At 39.7% G+C, this 19,956-nt stretch overlaps 3 protein-coding genes across 4 annotated transcripts in view; 1 reads left to right on the top strand and 2 right to left on the bottom strand.

The window, feature by feature from the left end:
• The window catches only part of LOC6564838 (rhophilin-2), a 32,155-nt gene extending 30,501 nt beyond the window's left edge, over nt 1-1,654 (bottom strand). Inside the window, exon 1 of one of the 2 annotated variants that reach the window (XM_001991133.2) lies at nt 1,301-1,654. The gene's annotated coding sequence lies outside the window, so the exon portion shown is untranslated. The remainder of the gene's footprint in view (nt 1-1,300) is intronic. The other variant, XM_032737950.1, reaches the window with a different exon arrangement.
• Nucleotides 1,655-5,423: 3,769 nt separating this feature from the next.
• LOC6564840 (DDB1- and CUL4-associated factor 6) lies at nt 5,424-9,780 on the top strand. Its single transcript, XM_001991135.3, has 5 exons — nt 5,424-5,532; nt 5,726-5,847; nt 5,995-7,209; nt 8,196-8,812; nt 8,919-9,780. Exons 2-5 carry the CDS (start codon nt 5,730-5,732, stop codon nt 9,423-9,425), a joined length of 2,457 nt encoding a protein of 818 aa, XP_001991171.3. The 5' UTR covers nt 5,424-5,532; nt 5,726-5,729; the 3' UTR covers nt 9,426-9,780.
• A 454-nt stretch (nt 9,781-10,234) lies between these two features.
• LOC6564841 lies at nt 10,235-11,343 on the bottom strand. The gene is made up of 2 exons (XM_001991136.3): nt 11,225-11,343; nt 10,235-11,041 (listed from the first exon to the last, which is right to left on the bottom strand). The coding sequence occupies exons 1-2, from the start codon at nt 11,268-11,270 to the stop codon at nt 10,410-10,412; spliced, it is 678 nt and encodes a 225-aa protein (XP_001991172.2). The 5' UTR covers nt 11,271-11,343; the 3' UTR covers nt 10,235-10,409.
• Nucleotides 11,344-19,956: the final 8,613 nt, after the last annotated feature.

Raw genomic sequence — 19,956 nt, 5'->3', positions numbered from 1 at the left:
TTGCTTAACTGCACGCTTATTTCCTATGTCTTATCATATTTATTCTTCTGCTGAACAACAAATGAAACATTAGAAATAACAACGAGTGCTTGAATAAGTTAATTAAACATTTTTTATATCTTGCGCTTCAGATCTCCTGGAACAGGTTTATTACTCGCTAACTTCTACAAAGGTCAACATTGATTTTATCTAAATAACCTATTTAAATAATTGATACCCAATCACCTAGACATGTATAAATTTTACAAAGGTTACTTCAAATATGTTTACTCAAAACGAAGAATTGCTAAAATTGCAATTTGTGTTTTACCAGACAAAATGAGGACTATACCAATACTTCATTGTATCGAATTCGCATTGTATTACCAAAATGTATGTATTGACAATGCAGCTGCTGTTGTTGCTGCTGTTGTTGCTGCTGTTGTTGCTGCTGCTGTTGCTGTTGTTGCCGACCGACCCTCTAACCCAATCTACTTTTGTCCAAGACGCTTTTGTTTGACTTGTCGCTTTCTACGCTCTGGCATTTAACAAAAAACGATGTGCAGCCTTTAGAATCTGCAATAATAACTACAAAAACAACAACAACAGCAGCAGCAGCAGAAAAATAGCTTTAAGTTCTATAATGAGGTTGGGGAGTGATTGGAATTGGGAGAGGGGGAGGAGGAGGAGGTGGAGGAGGTCGATTTAACGTCGGCGTGACTAAACTGGTTGGCATTTTTAATTTGTTATTCGCGAATGCCAACAATTCACACAAATACTGTCGTATCTGTAGACAAGGTATGAGTGTATGATGATGTACTTAAGTATTTTATGATGCATACAAACATATATCTATATACAATTCATAGCTGATGTTGCTCTGTCGTTTCACTTTTAACGGGTATACACGGCAGTTGTGACAAACTTGAGACAGCACTCACTTTATATCAAGCGACTTGGCATGGATTCTTTGGTCTATTCACAGATTTGAATGCTAAGCATAACACTCAAGTAATGGCTACATCAATTGTATGTGAGGTATCTACTAGTCGGGCAACATTACTTGTTGCTTTGGGGCTTTGCTCTTTTGAGCGCGCTGCTTCATTAACTTTTCCACATCATCAGTAAACGACTGCAACAACAAGCACAACAAGCACAACAACAACAACAGAGACTCCACACATTCACCCACTGGAATGTAAAGTTTGCTTCGTTTTCATATTCTGTTTTTTTGCCGCAACTAACTTTAAGCCATTTGCATTTTGGCTTTGGGTATGCGGAGTCGGAGTTGGAGTTGGAGTTCGGAGTTAACAATATTTACCTTCCGCTGTTCATGAGCTGCTACAACAATAACAGCAGTAAAAGCAACACAACACAATACAAACAAAAATTAACGGCAACCACAGCTTCACTTGTTGCCCTTTATCTTATATATTTTTTTTATTTGCTTTGTTTTTCTTTTTTGCCGTATTTATTGAATATACAAAAGTTTTCTAATTCGTTTGACACTCACACAACTCACACGCTCAGTGCCGGGGAGGTTTGTGTTTCAACTCGGTTTTATCAAACGCAGTCGTTGAGATATCGTTATTGCACTTTCCACTACCAAAACAAAACAAAAAAATAACGCAACAGGTTACTACCTGAAACGACGAACAGAGAACGGCGAGTGCTGCGCACACTCGACTCGGATATTAAGCTACAACTGGTGCTGCAACGGCTAAAGTGTGGCCAGCTCTCACAATTATCGGTACAAACACATTTGCTGTTATCGATTGTATGACGAAAGAGTACTTGTTCATTTTTTCAAATGGACTCATAAGCAATTTGACTTTTGAATTATAAATTGATAAATATGTTGCCACTAACATTCGAATATTCAAACTGTTGGCTTCTTTAGGTAAAATGAAACTATTATATTTAAATGCGATGGCATAATCCCTTAGCGTATTCAAATACTTTGTTATGCCTTGCCTGTCGAAAGCACCAATATATCGCTCAGCCGGCTAGCTATCGGCTCAGGGGTAGTTCGACCGCGATATATTGGGCGGCAAGTTAATACATTTTTTGTTGAGCCGATAGCTAGCCGGCTGAGCGATATATTGGTGCTTTCGACAGTCAAGGCATAACAAATGGCGCCCAATTGAAAAAACTAGGCTGACATAAGAACAAATGTCACTATATTTAAACAACACCGCGAAGCACATTTGTAGCAACAAATGACGCTCGCATGAAAGAAATAAAAAAAAGAATGGATAAGAAATTAAAATAATCAGGAGATTGTACCTGAAACTCTGAGTATTAACAATTTTCATATATTGAACAGGTGGCCTTGACCAACAAGTAGGAGGAATGTTTAGTCGAACCGTGGATGAGCATCCTACTATGCTGAGTCCATCGCTGCCACAAACAGTAGTCCTGCCGATTTGGTCAAAGAACATCTTTCAAAAAAAGGCCGAGCCACGTTGCCGCTGAAGTGGATCTGAAGCTAAAAAGAAAAATAGAATTTGATAATTAGTTTACCGGCCAATTAAAATTTCTTAAAGATAGCTTACCTGGAAATGGGGTTTACAAAGTACGTCGAGATTTCGAATCGCGATCCGTGCATTACTGTTTACTGATTGTCAACGTTTTCCGACTTTGAGAACGCGCGCAGTCAATAGAACTAATTAATATTTCAGAATAGAGAGGAACAATTGTAGGCGAGCTGGAAAGATAAAGGAGTGTTTTAGCGTGTGGTATTAAATTATTTTCGTTTCTTGTTGTATGGATTGTTACCTGTAGGTGGCGTGATACGGTGTTACCCTCATCTCACCCATCTTAATGTTTAAATTGTATTTCCAAGAGTGCTGAGTATGAATTTTGAGTGTTAGTTTGTTGTGATAAGGCGATTTTCAGTGATAGCTTAGTTCTCAACATTATTGTTACAAGACAATTTTGACTTAGAGATTAGGTTAGTCAAATATTTATAATAGGTTATATATAATTGTTTCTGAGTTATTTATTGGTTATTTATTTATTTAATACATAGAAGTACAGATAATTATTTTCCGTAGACATATTTATGCATATACGAGTATATCTATATATACATACATATATTATGAAAATTGTGGGTTAGATAATTATACGTTTTTTTTGTTGCATGTTGAAATATATATATAATTAATAATTACACGGGTATTCAGGCAATCGAGGAAAGTGCGGCGTAGCGGGGACTTTTAGAGAGATAGAGAGCAAGAGAAAATGCATCCAACTACCCGTGCACAAAATACCAAACCCACCGAAGAAATGGAGAGTACTTCTCATCCAGTCGGAATGCGTAGCCGAGACGATGTAGCGGGTATCTCGTCAACAACGCAACAAACCAGGAGCGAAGTGGAGCTACCCAGTGAACTGAAGTCGGCTATTAATGTAGCGATAGCCCAAGCGCACGAGACCTACAGAGCATCGCTGTCCCAGGAATTGAGCGCTTTTAAAGAGACAATGGAGGCCAGCATGTTAAGTTTCATGCGAGAAATTAGGGAAGTGGTCTCATCCCTGAAAGTGGACAAAGAAAGAAGCGATGCAAGTTCACAAGAAGCGAGAGAGGCGAGAATTAATCGACCACCGGCACCTACTCACTTTTTGTGGATAATCAAGCGTCGGAATCGGAACAACAGAAACAAGCCGAACAACAAGTTCCCGTATCGGGCTGGATGCAACAAACGATGATGAGTGGACACTATCAAAGAAACCGCACGAGCATCGGGATACGAGGCAGGAGAGTAGTCACATCCGAAGGTGGGGCCTGATCTTCGACGGAGACCCGAAGGGAATGCCGGTGGCGGAATTTATCTTCCGGTTGGAACATCTCCAGTCACTGTACCAAGCTCCGTGGTCAGATGTACTGAGGGATTTCCATGGATTGGTGAACGGGCAGGCTCTGGAGTTCCCGATTGGCCAAATCACAGATGTGGACTACAGCTGCAGTTCAAGCCTGGCTAGCTCAGTGAGTGAAGTATGAGGCTCTTAATCCCAGAGTGTGGGCGATGGCCTCCGTTGGGCGAAGATAGCCTCCTTTTGCACTCCTGTTTCTCTGAAATGAACCTCGGAACCGTAGTGTGGTGTTATGGTCGGCAGAAAGATCGATAGGCGAAGGATATCGATGGGGGACCATCTTCAGAAAAATAGGGAGAATAAAAAGAGAAAAAATGAGAAGAAAAAAAAAAGAGGAAGAAAAGAACGCGTGCGCATGCGCTGCGAGAAGGATTTGAAAAGAAATTCAATAAATTGGTTGTAAAAAAATTATGAAGTAATTATATATAAAGTAAAATAATGTAAAATAAATAAATATAAAGCAAAAGCTTTAAATTAAGAAGATAGATAAAATTGTATTAAATATATATAAGCGAATTACGTGTTGGCCAACAAAAGGTTAGGGATCACGATGTTACATGTATCATATGAATTGTAAATTAAATAGTCTAAAAAAAGGAACATGATGTGGTAAATCAATGTGATTGGGTGAGATGAGGGTATAAGAAGCAAACGAGAAAGAAATAATTATGAAAGGGAATTTCTCCAGGAAATTTAGAGGAGGAATCACAAGGAAGGGAGGACACGCAGGCTGTACAACATCCACACAGCCAACACAGCAGCGAGCGGACTGGTTTGATGGAAATATTTGTTTTTTTTTTATTTATAAAAGAATACAAATTTTTGTTAACTTGCCGCCCAATATATCGCGCCCTGAGCCGATAGCTAGCCGGCTGAGCGATATATTGGTGCTTTCGACAGGCGAGGCATAACAAACTTTCAGTATATATAAATGTATTTGCATTTGGGATTTCGACGCAAATTGCATACGGTCACACAGCTGACAGCTGAGCTCCACATAAAAATAAATATCGAATTTGTGTTTGTGTTTGTGTTTGTGTGCTAGAGCAGCAAGTTGTGTATTGTAATGTGTTTCGGCAGTGTCAAATAGGTAAAGCTTCTGAGAAAAAAAAATAAACCAAAAATACAGGAAAATTCGAACCGTGCAAAATTGGGTCGTTGATAAAAGTTGTCAACATTTAATTCGCTGTGTTTTGATTGTTTTACATAAGTTTTACGGTATTCTACGCGTATACACACAAACCATCTACCCATACACACGCACACATATATAAACGGACGCGGACTCAGAAGCAGTCCCAGCCAAGTGCATACCAAATCACACACACACACGCACATACACACACACGCGTAAGCTCTCCTATGACGATTTTGGCAGATGATACCCTAAAAGTGAATTTCATCATTTTCAAGAAACAAATCCGACATGCAATGCGGAATACGTAACGATCCTCGATTGTTACAAAAGAAAAGTTCTATTCTTTTGTTCATTATGAAAAATATTTTTTATTTTTCGAAAGAACGTTGACTTTCAAAAATTGATATTACTCGCACAGAAATTAGAGAAGGAGAAGAACAAGAAGAACGAAATAAGCCCAAGTCGAGATTCTTAAGAAAGATCTTTGCGAAGTCGAGTCTAGCACTCGAATCAGGGTGTTATTGGAAAGTGTCGAGGTAGATAAGATGGTATGCTATCTGTGCATATAGTAGTGGTGTAGGGTATTTCATTTGACAGTTTCTCTGTCTGTATATATTGGTGTATGTAGCAGTTTTGTTATTTCCTTGCCTACATCAACAGTGCCATGAAATGTTGAGCAATAATTTCTAATTTCGAATAATATATTAAAAGGAATTTCTTTGCTTATAGAGTGATGCCGCCTTCGAAGATGTGGGACAGAGGAGAGCGCCGTAGCGTGGACAGGTGCCTCAGGAGTTATCCGTACAATGCCGGCTTCACGGCTCAAAAGAATCTCCAGGCGAGCTGCAAAAGTGAGTTGTTGACTGAGAATTGTTCGGGCAATTGTCAAATGTGCTCTGTTGTTCTCCACGAATATTGTTATCGGCACTTTGTTATTTAATTATACTATTTTAGTGGGTTCGTTTTGTTTTGTTTTGTTTTGTTCTGTTTTATCTTAGATTCGCTGGACTTTGTGCAGCGATTGGATCTGACAAACACATTGAATGTGCACAGTGGCTGTGTAAATACGGTTAATTGGAATGCAACCGGCACGCATATTGTATCCGGCTCCGATGACAACAATCTGGTCGTCACTGAGGTCAAAACCGGCCGTGTGGCGGCTAAGACAAAAACATTACACAAGCGTCACATATTCAGTGCACGTTTCATGCCGCACTGCAACGATCAGGCGGTGATCTCGTGCTCCGGCGAGGGCATTGTGATGCACACCGAATTCCTTACACCCTACAACTCCAGCCGCAGCATCGAGGAGGCACTCACCGGTGACTCCAGTCGCAATGCCAGCTACTTTGATTGTCACGCCTTTGGCAGCACATACGATGTTTTGGCATTGCCGGATACCCCGCGCACATTTCTCAGCTGCGGCGAGGATGGCACCGTCCGGTGCATTGATCTCCGTGTGAGCAGCCGGTGTGCAGAGTCCGTGTGCGAGAAGCACATCTTCATTACGGCACCGTGTGCGGTCACCGCGATGGATGTGGCGCCCATTAATCACTACAATATCGCCATCGGCTGCTCGGATTCGATAGTACGGCTCTATGATCGGCGCATGCTCACAGCGGGCACGGACAGGGATCGCATTACCTGGCCATTGAAAGCCTTTCCGATACCAATGAAGTTTACGCGTCGCCATTACCGTCCAACCTGCGTTAAGTTTAGCGCCGATGAGTCTGAGCTGCTAGTTAGTTATTCAATGGAGCAAATATATTTATACGATCTAAATCATCCTGGCCACGACGATGCCGAGCTGCTCAAGAGCGGCTGCTATACTCCAAAGCTGCGACGTGACGACGATCCAGAGCCGCAAATGCCACGCTTGCGTTTCCGTGGCGATTGGTCCGATACCGGCCCAAATTCGATGACATCCGCCGAGTTGGGACTGCATCGTCTCAATGTGGGTCAGGCGCGTCCACCGCTCGAGCCGGGCGTATTCAGTCGCCTCAGCGATGAGATATTTCGCATGCTCAACTCGCAGACGCGTCAATCGCGTCGCAGTCCCAGTGGCAGCAGCGGCAGCGGCACCAGCACAAGGACATCAACTCATATGTCCTGGCAGGACGCCGTTCTACGCACCCTGGACCATCAGAGCGAGACGGCGACAAGTCGCAGCATCGGCATCCTGCCAACAGTTTCCGCCAACGGTTCTGGCAATGGTAAGTGGGGCAGCATGATACAGCAACACTTGGTGTCAAGAGTATTTCTATGCAACATTTGCTAAGTATATATATATATATATATATATATATATATATGTATATAATTATTGTATATATAGCATTCCAATTGGTGCATTTATATACATTAATTAGAATATATATATATATCCAAATATCCAAGCGTATTGTGTTTGGGTCTTAAAGGATTTCTTAACAAAAAAAGTTAGTTTAAAAAAAGAAAGACAAAGAACAGTGATAATAATTTATTAAATTTACATTTAATTAAATTATGTACAAATTAGGTATTTATATTTGTACATTTATGATTTACTAAAGTTACTTAGTTTTACTTAAGTTTAAAAAAAAATCTTAAATCTCATCAATTCTTATAATAAACAATAATATTTTCAAAAACTTTTATTTCGAAATAATAACTTTCAGTACTTAGGAATTTAATTCACCGAACTCCAAAATCATATTTTATTTATTAGTTTAGTTTACTTGGATCTTTAGAAACATTATTTGTCATTGTTTTTATTCAGCAAAAAACATCAATTATACTTATTGAATTAATTTTTTATTGTTTTCCTGGGCATGCAGGATTGGCATAAAAATTGTAATTATAGCTTTAATTATATATAACCGCTGAAGCCCAAGTCTTCCCTATTTGAGAGCAGCCATTTTATTATATTAAAAGGAATAGTTAAATTAACTTTTTGAAAATACACTCCAGAAAGCAAATACTACATCAGACAGCTAGATTATGAATTACTTAATGATTTTACAGGTATATTTACTTGCCATTTATAAAATATTTTAGGATAATTATCCATGGATTGTCTGGATTAATAATATCTATATATAGCAGGCAATTTGATAATTATTGCATGCTTTGATCTATTATCGAATTAAATGAAATACTTAAAAAGCTTAATTCTTTAGGCAAAAAAAAAGTCTTACACTAATTTTCTGGACTTTTGTAGATGCCTCGCCAGCTGAATCGACGAATGCGCAAGCGACAAATACAACTACCAAACAGGATATCGGCGGAGAGTCGAGTTCGAGCTCGGTCTTAAGCACAGCCTCGAACTTAGGCTCGAACTCAGGATTGAATTCAGGATCGGGCTCAGGATCGAACTCAGGATCGAGCTCTGGATCGAGTACAGGAACGAGCTCAGGATCAAGCTCTGGAACGAGCTCAGGCTCAGGCTCAGGCTCGGGTTCAGGATCAGGCTCGGGTTCAGGCTCGGAACCTGAGTCAGGCTCGGGCTCAAGCGGTGGTCAAAAGTATCCGCTCACCAATTTTGACTATGTGAAGATGTCGTTTAGCGGACATCGCAACTCGCGCACAATGGTGAAGGGTGCCTGTTTCTGGGGCGACGATTTCATCATGTCCGGCTCGGACTGTGGCCACATCTTTGTGTGGGATCGCAAGACAGGCAAGGTGGTGAAAACGCTGCTAGCCGATCATCGTGTTGTCAACCGTGTCCAGCCGCATCCAACAATGCCGTATCTGCTCAGCTCGGGCATCGATTACAATGTGAAACTGTGGGCACCGGTCGCACCGAAGCCCTCCTTTTATGAGAACGAAACTGCATCGGTATGTACCATATAAATATATATATATATATATATACATGGGCAGCTTGGTAATTGACAATTTTTTGCTTATCTTTTTCTTAATTTTTTGTTTTTTTTTTGGGCAGCTGATCAAGAGCAATGAGATACTGCTTGTGGAGACACGCGATACCATAACGGTACCCGCACAGATCATGATACGCATTTTGGTCACCTTCCAACAGTACCGTCGCCTAATGCGCACATCGGGAGACTCCTCGGCATCAGCGGCAACAGTCAGACAGACGGACAACAGGCGTAGCCGCAATGCAGCGGTGCGAGATGAGCCTATGGACACAGATGCTTCGGTTGCTCCAGCTGTTGCTCCGGCTGTTGCTCCGGCTATTGCTCTGGCTGTTGCTCCAGCTGTTGCTCCGGCTGTTGCACCAGCACTGGCCGTAGCTGCTGCTTCAGCAGTTGCTCCGGTTGTTGCACCAGCTGCTGCTCAAGCTGCTGCCGCTGACGTTGGTGGTGTTGTTGCCTATGATAATGATGTAGCTGTTGATAATGATGTGGCTATTGATAACGATGAAGGCAACAACATTAGCATTAACATTAACAGCAACGACACCGACACCGACTCTTGTGCAAATTAACCAAATCAAGTAATATTTAAGCTTATCAATGGAAATATACATACATTTAGATATGTAGCTATCGGCGCTGCACAGTCCACAGGGCTCTATACTCAGTATACTCCCCATTCCCATGCCCCTCTGCCACCCACGGTCAAAGAAAGACATTCCCCACACAGAGAGTGAGGCACAGATTGCAGCCGTCAACCTGCACTCATATCTAAATGTAGTCCCCAAGATCCCAAAGAAAAAAGAAAAGCCAGCGTCGATCACACAAAATATTGATGTCAAACTTCTCTAAGACTTAAAAACATACGTGAATAATGTATGTGATACATATATATGTATAACGATATTTACAACAATTGTTCCTTCATTTTTATTTTAATTTAATTTGTAGCTCGCCAAAAGGTGCCATTAAATACATAATCATTTTTGTTTGCTAGTTTTTTTTTGTGTATAGGTTACATACACATACATGAATATAAATATATATATATATGGATATATATATATATATATATGTCAAAGTGATGCTGTTAATGTGGTAACTAAACCGTACTGAATGTTTTGCTGACTTCGCAACACAAAGTGTCTGAAGTTTGATTTTACATCGGTTTGGTTTTTGTTTTTGTTTAAACTCAATTGAGATATTATATATTTCTGTATTTGTAGTAATTATAAACATACATATATATATATATATATGTATATATATGTACACTAACATGCATAACTGCGGTTAAGTAATCTAAGCTTAAATGCTAGACAACTATATTTAAAATGTACTATATACAATTCAACTGATATTATTTACATTACACAGAAGCTACTATGTATTTTGTTTGTTTTTGTTGTTTTTGTTTTTATGTTCAACAAAACAGTGTTGAGAATATACATAGACATATACGATCTGAACAATATATGTTGCACACGCTGATCTTAACAATTTAATGAATAAATATCATAAATTCTAAATGTGATTAATATGCATCTGGTATTCAATTAGGTGCGGCGCAGTCCCAAGCTATCAATGGTCTCTGTTATCGCCACATCATTGAGCTCTGCATCCTCCAGCTGCCTATTATTATTTCTGCCGCTGCTGTTGTGGACACTGTGGGTACTCCCGCTCATGCCACCAAGCGCGCTGACAATCCCATTGATACTCCCATTGATGCTCCCATGTTCAATGGCGGCGACAGTTGGCTCCGCACGTGCTGTGTACGCATCGGAGAATATGTGAGCCAGTGCCACATAGTGGCCACTGCTGGTACTTGGTCCACCTGCTTCATTCTCAGACATATCTTGAGGCGGCGGCGGTGGTGGTGGTGGTGGTGGCAGGGGGAGTAGGGAATGTTCCATGCGGGGACGACGCATTGGTGGCGGTTGCATTTCCTCGTGGCCAGCGCCACCTTCTGAGTGCTCATTGCCAACCGCATTGGACACGCAGAGACCATGGCGGGCAATCGCCGCATCGATCGCATTCCGTTCCAGATCGAAGGCGGGCGCTCTTGAAATCGCCTCATTGCGATAGTGGCGCACTATTTCCAAGTTGTGATTCACATAATTCTCGCGCTGCGCCTCGGTCAGGACGGCGGTGTGCCACTCCTGCAGCTGCTCGTCCGTCATATTGTTGACTACACGCATATGCATCCATTTATGTTTGTATATATGTAAGCATTTAGCATACAATAATATTGAATGTACATACAAATGGCCGTGAAAAAAAAAACAACAAATAAATTTTTATGTATGTATTGCATGAAATTGTTGTCGATGTAAAATGTTTGCTTGCCCACAGATGGGTGGCATCTACTTACAGTTCATGCTGCCACCAGTCCCTCGCCTACACAACATGTTTTCCATTATGATTTTTGACCAGTCGTAAATACTTTTTTGGCATACAAACGTCTCTATTGCATACACAAATGCATTAGAGATGTGCGTGTGACATCGCCAGAACACAGGCTATGTATCGATAACACGTTACATTTATCGATTTTCTGTATTTTGTGTATCTGATTTGATATTGGCACTAGCAACGCTGATCCGTTATTAGTGCAACATTTCAAAGTATGCGTAACGGTCGATTGTGATAATAAAATTTTATATTCAGCAGTATTATTATATATACTTTTTGATTTATTTATTAGTAAGGAAACTGATTAACTAACTGACTTCTCTTTAAAAACAAATATATTTTAGTAAATATAGTTATATCTAAAATATACTATTAAAAATTTGATTTTATTATAACAATCGACAGATCATAATACAGTAATTTAATTCATTTATAATATAAATAATAATCTGTCTTAAGATAAGAAGTTAAACATAAATAATAATTTCGAAAAGTTTCATTTATGTATAAAAACCAAAATCGAAATCATTAAATAAAAAAAATACTAAAATAAAAAGTTAAAATCTCAAGTATGACGAAAATTTAGTTTTGACCATTCTATAAATTTAGAAATGTGGAATACAAAATATAGAACATCAAAATAAGTTAAACGCGTCTTGCGTTAATTTTGATTCCACCTGAAAAATAAGATTTGATAATCAAGAAAGAACGGTTATTTTAGGCATCTTGTCGACATTTAAGTTCAAAATAATTCTCTGTTATTTAACGATTTATAGAAATTGTATTTATAAGTTTTAAGGCTACCTGTCCGCCCATGTCGATTCTTCACATTTGCAGATAACCAAGATCAAAATGATCAAAGGTGTTTAACAACTAACAAAATTGCTAAGAAGAATATGATAGTGTCAGGATATTGACTATTTGAATGCTTCTTACAGATCTTTGGTTGGTTCCACGATTCATTTACATAACGTACAACAAGCACAGCAAAATGCACACGTGTGAATATTGAAATGCATATTTATATTGAGCGCTATTTCATGCATACAAATAAATATAATAATTTTTTGTTTTGAATTGGATTGCAAGCGGCCAAAACCGATGGAAGATACTATATGCGCCACGCTTGGTTACACTTAGCCATTCACAGTTGCAATTGCAATTGCAATTGCAACTGCAACTGCACTGGCTGCGGCATTAAGTTTTAAGTTTTCCGCCTTGTTTGAGGCCTGTCGATTGCATGTTGTAACAGGTTGGCTTGCAGCAGGGAATTCAAGCTGAGGCATCAGCAGTTAGTTGCTGATAAAAGTATCTCGAATGTAAAATTCTTAACGTTTCGTTTTGGAATTTATTTGTTGCTTTTTTTATTTTTCATTACGACTGCGGCAACTTTTTCTGGCGGCCCAGTTCGAATGATTGGGGTTGGACTCGCTGCACACGGCTTGCCCGTCCGGATGCGGGGGCATTCAGTTAAGGGGGGTGATGCGGGGCACAGGGCATGCGGCGTCTCTTACTCTGCGGAATGCATTCACGTTAGCTTTTTTCGTTATATTTTATTTTTTATATTTTTTGCTTCGCATTTTGCATTTTACCTGGCCTGTTTGTAATTGGCAATGAAAAATTCCAAGTGTTTTGCAAAGTGCTCTTTAGTTGGCCTAATATAACCCAACTAACTAACAAAGAAAGCAATTTCGCAGCACATACACCTACCCGTAGGTAAATACTTTGCAAATGTTATGTGTACAACAAAATCAACATCAACAACAACAGCCACAACAAGAACATGAAAACCTAAAGCTTAAACAATTGCAGAACAACACGCAGTTAACGTCTTTGTATAAAGATCTCCCAGCCGTGCCTACTTTGAGGGGCTGCCAAAGACAACTTTTGTAACTGTTGCGGTTTTTTTTCATTTTCAAAAAAGAAGAAAAACAAAACATCTAAAGTCAAATAAAAAGTTCCAAAGTGCAAAAGAAAATATTAGCAAACAGCGCCTGTAGTTTTCTCATTAAATTCACAGCGTTTCTGCAGCATTCATAAAACTACAACCAAAACATTCACAATATTTTCTAATTTATTTCTGTGCACTTGGAGCATTCAGTTCTAAAGCAAACATTTACTATAATTTTTTATTGGGCTATAATAGAATATATATTTCTAGGTGCTTAATAGAAGACACCCAATTTAATTTATGAGTATTTTGCTTGGTTTTCATTTAGGAAACACATTCAGAAGGATCAAAGTTTTAAAGTTTTCTTCCACAATACTATCAGTATTGGTTCATGGAATGTATACCTAAAAAACATTTTTTTCAAGAACTATTGTACTCTAAAAAATGCCACTTATATTTTTTATAAATATATGTTACCAAAGAGCTTACTTTGGAGTAACAGTTTTTCGAGTCCGAAACATTTACTTAAACTTAAGCATTTTTCCAGCAAGATAATTGTCTGTTTTGTGATAGTAAAACTAATCGAATTACAAAAGAAAAATATGTATAGAAGACTCTCAGGAACCATGAACAATGACTATTAGCAATACTAAAAGAAGAATATAGAAAAAATAAATTATTTGTAAAATATTTTAAAAAAATAATTATTATTTGTATTTCTTTATATGTCAATATTTGTATTTCATTGATTTATTATTGTCGTTTGATGTAGAGAGATTTTGATCTGGGGAACACAATTCTTACATTTTCCAGAGTTTCCAAGCTGATACGACGATGGTATTGAAAAGTAACGCCGATAAAATTCAGTGCCAAATATGATTATAATGTAAGATAAAATTTGTGCACACAAATTTATGCGAAATACATTTTCGTCAAATGTCTGAATACAAAGTGAATGAAAAAACTCGTTCATTTCAATACGAAAGTCATTTTGGGTAGACTTTGATGCTGTTTTCCTCGTATTTATGTATGCATGTGGTATGTGTGTGTGTATGTGTGTATGTATGTGTATGTACATATGTATGTATATGTTATGTATGTTGAATATGGGAATGTATCTGAATATCTCATCTTGAATTGTACTCGTATTTTATTTATTTTCATGTGTGTGTGTGTGTGTGTGTGTGTGTGTGTGTGTATATGTTGTGTTGCGTTTATATATAGACAGACCGACTGCGGATCGACGTAGACATAGACATCGACATCGACATCGGCATCGGCATCGGAATCAACATCGACCGACCGACCGACCGACCGTCGGCCCGTGCGTCCAACCGACCGACCGTCTGCACACATGCTGAGCTGTTTTGTTCAATTTCAACACACTAGCCTTAATGTCTAATGATATTTTGCCCCTTTGCACGCGTGAAGTAGAGAATTATTTTTAGTGCCCGCCACACAAATCAAATCGAAATTCAACAAGCTGCACACAAAAACCTTTCGCGAGCAAATCGCCACTGGCATTAAGGCATTAAATTATCCAATGCAGAACAGGTCACTGTCGCCCCCCCCCCCCAAAAAAAAAAAAGAAACAGAAAAGATGTTTGCCATTTGTGAATTGCACTACCCATTTATCAAACTGTATATAAATACTTGCGCATAGGTGTGGATAATAGCTGGCCAATAGCTGGTAAATAGCATCATTAAATCATCATCATAAGTGTCATTGTGAGAGCTGCTTATTAATATTATTAAGCGTTATAAAAACGCTCAACATCATTTAAGGATCTGGATTTGAATCTGAGTAGTGCCATTTTTTTAGCCGGCACTGTACGTGTGTACCTAATGTAATGCATGTGCATGTGTGTGCGTATGTATATAAACGGTATACGGACGTTGTGGGCGGGCTGGGTCAACTGAGACGGTGGCAGACAATGAGTTACAACTGTCAAGTCGATTGCCGTTAAATCGCTCAAAAGCTCAAGACGCTCAAAGGCGTACGCTGCGTGGCGAACGCAACAAAGCACGAAGCTAAATTGCCGAGGCGCGCTCTTGGCGACCCATGCGACACACACACAGGGAGAGAAATCCCAACCCCCAGGGTGTCCACCAGCGAACCAACAACAAAACTCATCAGGCGGTTGAGTGTCGTCGTGGCTTGAGTTAATTCTAATCGTTTCTATCTGCATTCGATTGTGGCGCGAGTGTGTGGTGCGTGTGCCCACAATATTATGGCCATTTCATAATTTCATGTTTGACGTTTGCCGCAAAATTCTGCGTCTTTGATGAATTGTCCGAGTGCAACACACGCTCTCTCTCTCGCACTCTCGCACTCTCGCTCTCTCCCTCTCTGTCTCTTTCTCTCACTCAGCTTTTTGGTGTTTTTCACTCAAATTGATTCCACTCCAAGCATTGAGTGAATAGGTTCACGAAAACAGCTGTTTCGGGAGCCAGCAACATGCCGAAAAGAAGGCGGCAAATTACCAACTCCCCGCCAAATATGCGCAACAATGTCGATGTGCAGGCAACTCTATGCACACACACACACACATCCCCAATCCCTTGCCCAATAAACTGGCGCTCCTCTCGTAGTTTTCAAATCGCATGTCGCACCCCACTAGGCGCTATATAAATATGTATTAACACACACACACACACACACATGTGTACTTATGCTTGTGTGTGTGTGTGTATACTTTGTGCGTATGTTTTGTTCAATTTATAGCAATTAATGCATTGGAGGCGTGCATTTTAAATGCCTGCGCCCAGTGACAATTTTATGGGGTTCAACAAACGCAAATTGCATGCACAGTGCAACATGCAACACACATAAATAGTTTATGAATGAGTAACTAGTGAAAACTGCCCTATAATTATAGCCATAATTATACGATTTTCATACACAAAATAGTCTGGATATTCTGGCAAGTTTTCCACTTTGTTAGGATCACGCTAACCAATCTATAAATATATAATACAAGATTCATCAAGTTCTTCTGTGCTCGATTAAAAATATCCTAATTAATTTAATTGCCATATAACTGAATCCCTGACATTGGAACGAGGTCAACTTTTTGGTCAAAGCCGGCGTCAAAACATCGTTTGATCAAACCAAAATAGAAATAACTAAAATTATTTGTGTTAAGTGCCGCGTTCAGAGCCTGTAGAAAGTATAAAGTATCTGACAGGAGCTCCTCACTCACTCACTCACTCACTCACTCACTCACTCACTCACTCACTCACTGACTCACTCACGCACGTGCAATTGCACTCATTTCATGTAATGTTTTCTCATTCTCTCTCTCTCTCTCGCTCTATCTTTTTCTCGTTCACTCTCTCTTTCCCTCTGCCTATCGCTGTGTGGTATAAGTGGAGGCTGAGTGGAGCTTGAGGTAAATGCTGTTCACACGCCTTAGCTGAATATTTGTGATATCGTCACAGATTAACTGTATGCACCATATGGTTAGTCCCAGAAATTGTGCTGCAAAGTGCTTGATTTATATACAATACAATACAATAAAAAAGCATGGAATAGATTCGCTTGTAGTTCATATAATCTAAACATAATGCACAGATATGCTTGATTTTATTTGAATTTTTTCTGTTACAATACAAGAAAATAAAAGAATAAAGAGAGAACACTCATTTACAACTTTTGCCCCAATGAAATCACTGATCACAAAATGTGTCTCGCATAAACGTCCATCCAAAGCTATTGAGAATTAAGCCACGGCAAGTGTTCTGCTCGTCTGTCGACTCAAAGAATAAAAAAAAAGCGCTCAACTTTCGGCACTCTGGCAAAAACACGTGTTTGAGCACAACTCATTTCGGCAGCTAACCAGAACAAGAATGACAACAGCAACAACAACAGTAACAGTGAACAGAAACAGCGGAAGCTGATTCATGCGCTGTGCGCACTCCACTCGCTCACTCTCACGCCGTCGGCAGAGACGGCAGAGGCAGAACTCTCTCTCACTCACTATCTCTCGCTCTAGCTCACTGTATCTCACCGGCTCTCTCTCTCTCTAGCTCTCTCTATCTCTTTCTCACTCGTATTTTGCTCTCGGCATGCACTCCATTCAGCTGGCGGGGACCAACTCGGTGAGTAAATTTGCTGTATGTGTATATACCACGTATATCTATCTATGCATGTGTGTGTGCGTGTTGTGTGTTTCGCTCTGTGTGTCGAGCGTATCCAACAAACTGTTGGGGCTCGGTCTTCGGGCATGGTTCGCATACTTAGTGCTCTGTGTGTGTGTATGTGTTCGTCTTCGTCTTCGTGTTCGTGTCTGTTTCTGTTTGTGTGCGCGTGTGTGTGTATGTGTGTGTGTGTGTGTGGGTAGGTTGGCAGTTTTACTGCACGGCTCGCTCGCGCGCAATGAGCGCTTTTGCTGGTTTAATTTTTGCCTGAAATACTTTTTGAGCTAATTTCGTATTGGTAGTTTTGTTTATACCGTCGGTTGTGTTGGCGTCACATTTTGTATGCGAAAGCAAGCGCAGCACGTAGTTAACAAATTTAAATCAAATAGCGCAAAATAGCCCAAAACAATACGCATCGATAATTTATATTAACTTCTTGTGCATATGCATATGTATGTACATAACTATGTATGTTTGTGTGTATGTGTATGTGATTGTGTATCTTAAAAGCATATTTCGCCTTTGACTCTCTTCAGACCGGAGCATAGAAGAACGGCGTGTGTCTAAGAAAAAAATACAAATAAAGAGCCGTTGTAGAAAACAATTTGTCAAAAGAGAATCCAATCAGAATCCGCATCCGAATTAGAATCATCTGTTAACACACACACACACACACACATACACACCCACACCCACACATATATAGAGACCCACACACGGAACCAGCGCGTGCCGTTTACAGGCGCAAGGCAAAACAAAAACAAAAGCAACAAAGAATTAAATTAAATTCGCGACGGCAACGGCGCCAAAAAGCGCATAAAATTTACATCTATATATATGTATGTGTGTGTGTGTGTGTGCATATTACATACTTATGCAAAGTAACTGTGTGTTGTGTGCATAAGTTTGTGTGTGTGTGTGTGTGTGATTTTTTTTTTTTATTTGCCTGGTGATATATGAAAAAATCATTGTTGCTCTTGGCACACAGTGCAACAATTTTTGGCTACAATAAATTTGTATTTCTAATTGTTTTGTTTCTTTGTTTGTTTTTTTTTTTTTGTTTGCCGGTGCATCTGTGCAAGTAGCCAGCAGTATTGAAAAAAGCACAACTGTTGCACCAGCACCAGCAAATCAGAGACTCCACCACCACGCACAACAACAGCAACAACAGCAACAACAACAACGCAACCACAACAATAAAGCAACAATCGAACTGCAGCAGCAGCATCGAGATTGCGCGCCTTTTTCATTTGTTGCAACACGCGTGTGCATAATAAATGAAAGAACAACAACAACACCGCCAACAACAATAGCATCTAAACACATGTTGATGTTGTTCAAATTTCAATTTAGTTAAAGAAAAAGCACCCAGATAAGATACAGTTAAGCGGAAGAGCAACAACAACAACAGCAACAGCAACAACAACAACAACAACAGCGCCCTCACCTGTAAACGAGAGTTGGAGCCGAACCAAAAGAAATGCTTACAGCGAGAAGCGAAGAAGAAGCACAGCTAGAATTGAGCTGAAGAAGAATGTGCGACTGTCAGTCTGCGTGTGTGTGTGTCTGCGTGTGTGTGTGTGTTCTTGTTACATGCCTACACCTGCAACTAGCAGAAATGCATAAATGAACGAACGCAAGACAAAAACAAAAAAAAAAACAAAAAAAAACAAAAAAAAAGACAAAACAACAATAAACAAAACGAAGAAAAAACTCACAATGTTATACATGCTTGTAAAGTGACATTAAATTGCAACAATAACAAAATGCAACAACAGCAACAGCCGCAACCGCAGCAACAACACATGGCAACATCGCCCGTCAAGTGTCAATAAAACAACAACAACAGCAGCAACAACAGCAGCAACAACCACAATAGCAACCAACCAAAAACATAATAAAAAGAGGAAAAATCTACACAAGCACAAGCAGAAGGTTACTTCGAACTCGAATTCGAATTTCAGTTTTTCTTACAACGACACCGCCGCCGCCGCCGCCGCCGCCGCCGCTGTCGTCGTCGTCGTCGTCGACGCCGCCACCGCCACCGCCACTGCCGCTGCCGGCGGCAATCTTCAAATTTTTGTGTCAACGCTGCAGTTTTTCGGACCGGCCCCGGCTAACGGCATTTCACACACACATACATAGGTTTATTTATTCACTTGTGTGTGTGTTATTTTATTCGTTGTGTTTTTGTTTTTTTTTTAATTGTTGTCAAGTGAATGGTGCAAAATCAAATAAATAAATAAATAAATAAAAATAAGAACGAATGCAGCAGTGAATCAGTCAAATCCATCAAAAATCGCCGGACGCATCAATTCCGCAACTCGAAAAGCCGCTTCATGTCTATGTTAACACAACAGCTGCAACAACAACAACAGCAACAACAGCAACGGCAGCAGCAGCAGCAGCAATAGACATTCACATCAGCAACAGCAGCAGCAGCAAGAACAACAGCAACAACAACAACAACAAGAACAACAACATGGATTGTGATTATTCGAAATTTCTATACAAAAGTAAGTAAAGTTGATATATACAAATTTATAGCATATTCACACACATATGAAAATTGTGAGCGGCAAGTGCTCGAACATCGAAATCTGCAAAAACGTTGCCAATCAGACAGCCGTCGGCCGGATGATTCATGAATATATATATAT

Source organism: Drosophila grimshawi, unplaced genomic scaffold (genome assembly GCF_018153295.1).
Source record: "Drosophila grimshawi isolate 15287-2541.00 unplaced genomic scaffold, ASM1815329v1 contig_848, whole genome shotgun sequence".
NCBI lineage: Eukaryota > Metazoa > Arthropoda > Insecta > Diptera > Drosophilidae > Drosophila > Drosophila grimshawi.
Note: the sequence above shows the minus strand (reverse complement) of the source record. Positions and strands in the feature narration are given on the sequence as shown.

Excerpts from the sequence above, each read along its gene's own strand:
- LOC6564841 (XM_001991136.3), bottom strand. The coding sequence starts at position 11,270 with ATGGAAAACATGTTGTGTAGGCGAGGGACTGGTGGCAGCATGAACT. Across the intron at positions 11,042-11,224 it reads GACTGGTGGCAGCATGAACT|TCAACAATATGACGGACGAG; the intron begins GTAAGTAGATGC and ends ATATGCGTGTAG.
- LOC6564840 (XM_001991135.3), top strand. The coding sequence starts at position 5,730 with ATGCCGCCTTCGAAGATGTGGGACAGAGGAGAGCGCCGTAGCGTGGAC. Across the intron at positions 5,848-5,994 it reads TCTCCAGGCGAGCTGCAAAA|ATTCGCTGGACTTTGTGCAG; the intron begins GTGAGTTGTTGA and ends GTTTTATCTTAG. Across the intron at positions 8,813-8,918 it reads ATGAGAACGAAACTGCATCG|CTGATCAAGAGCAATGAGAT; the intron begins GTATGTACCATA and ends TTTTTTGGGCAG.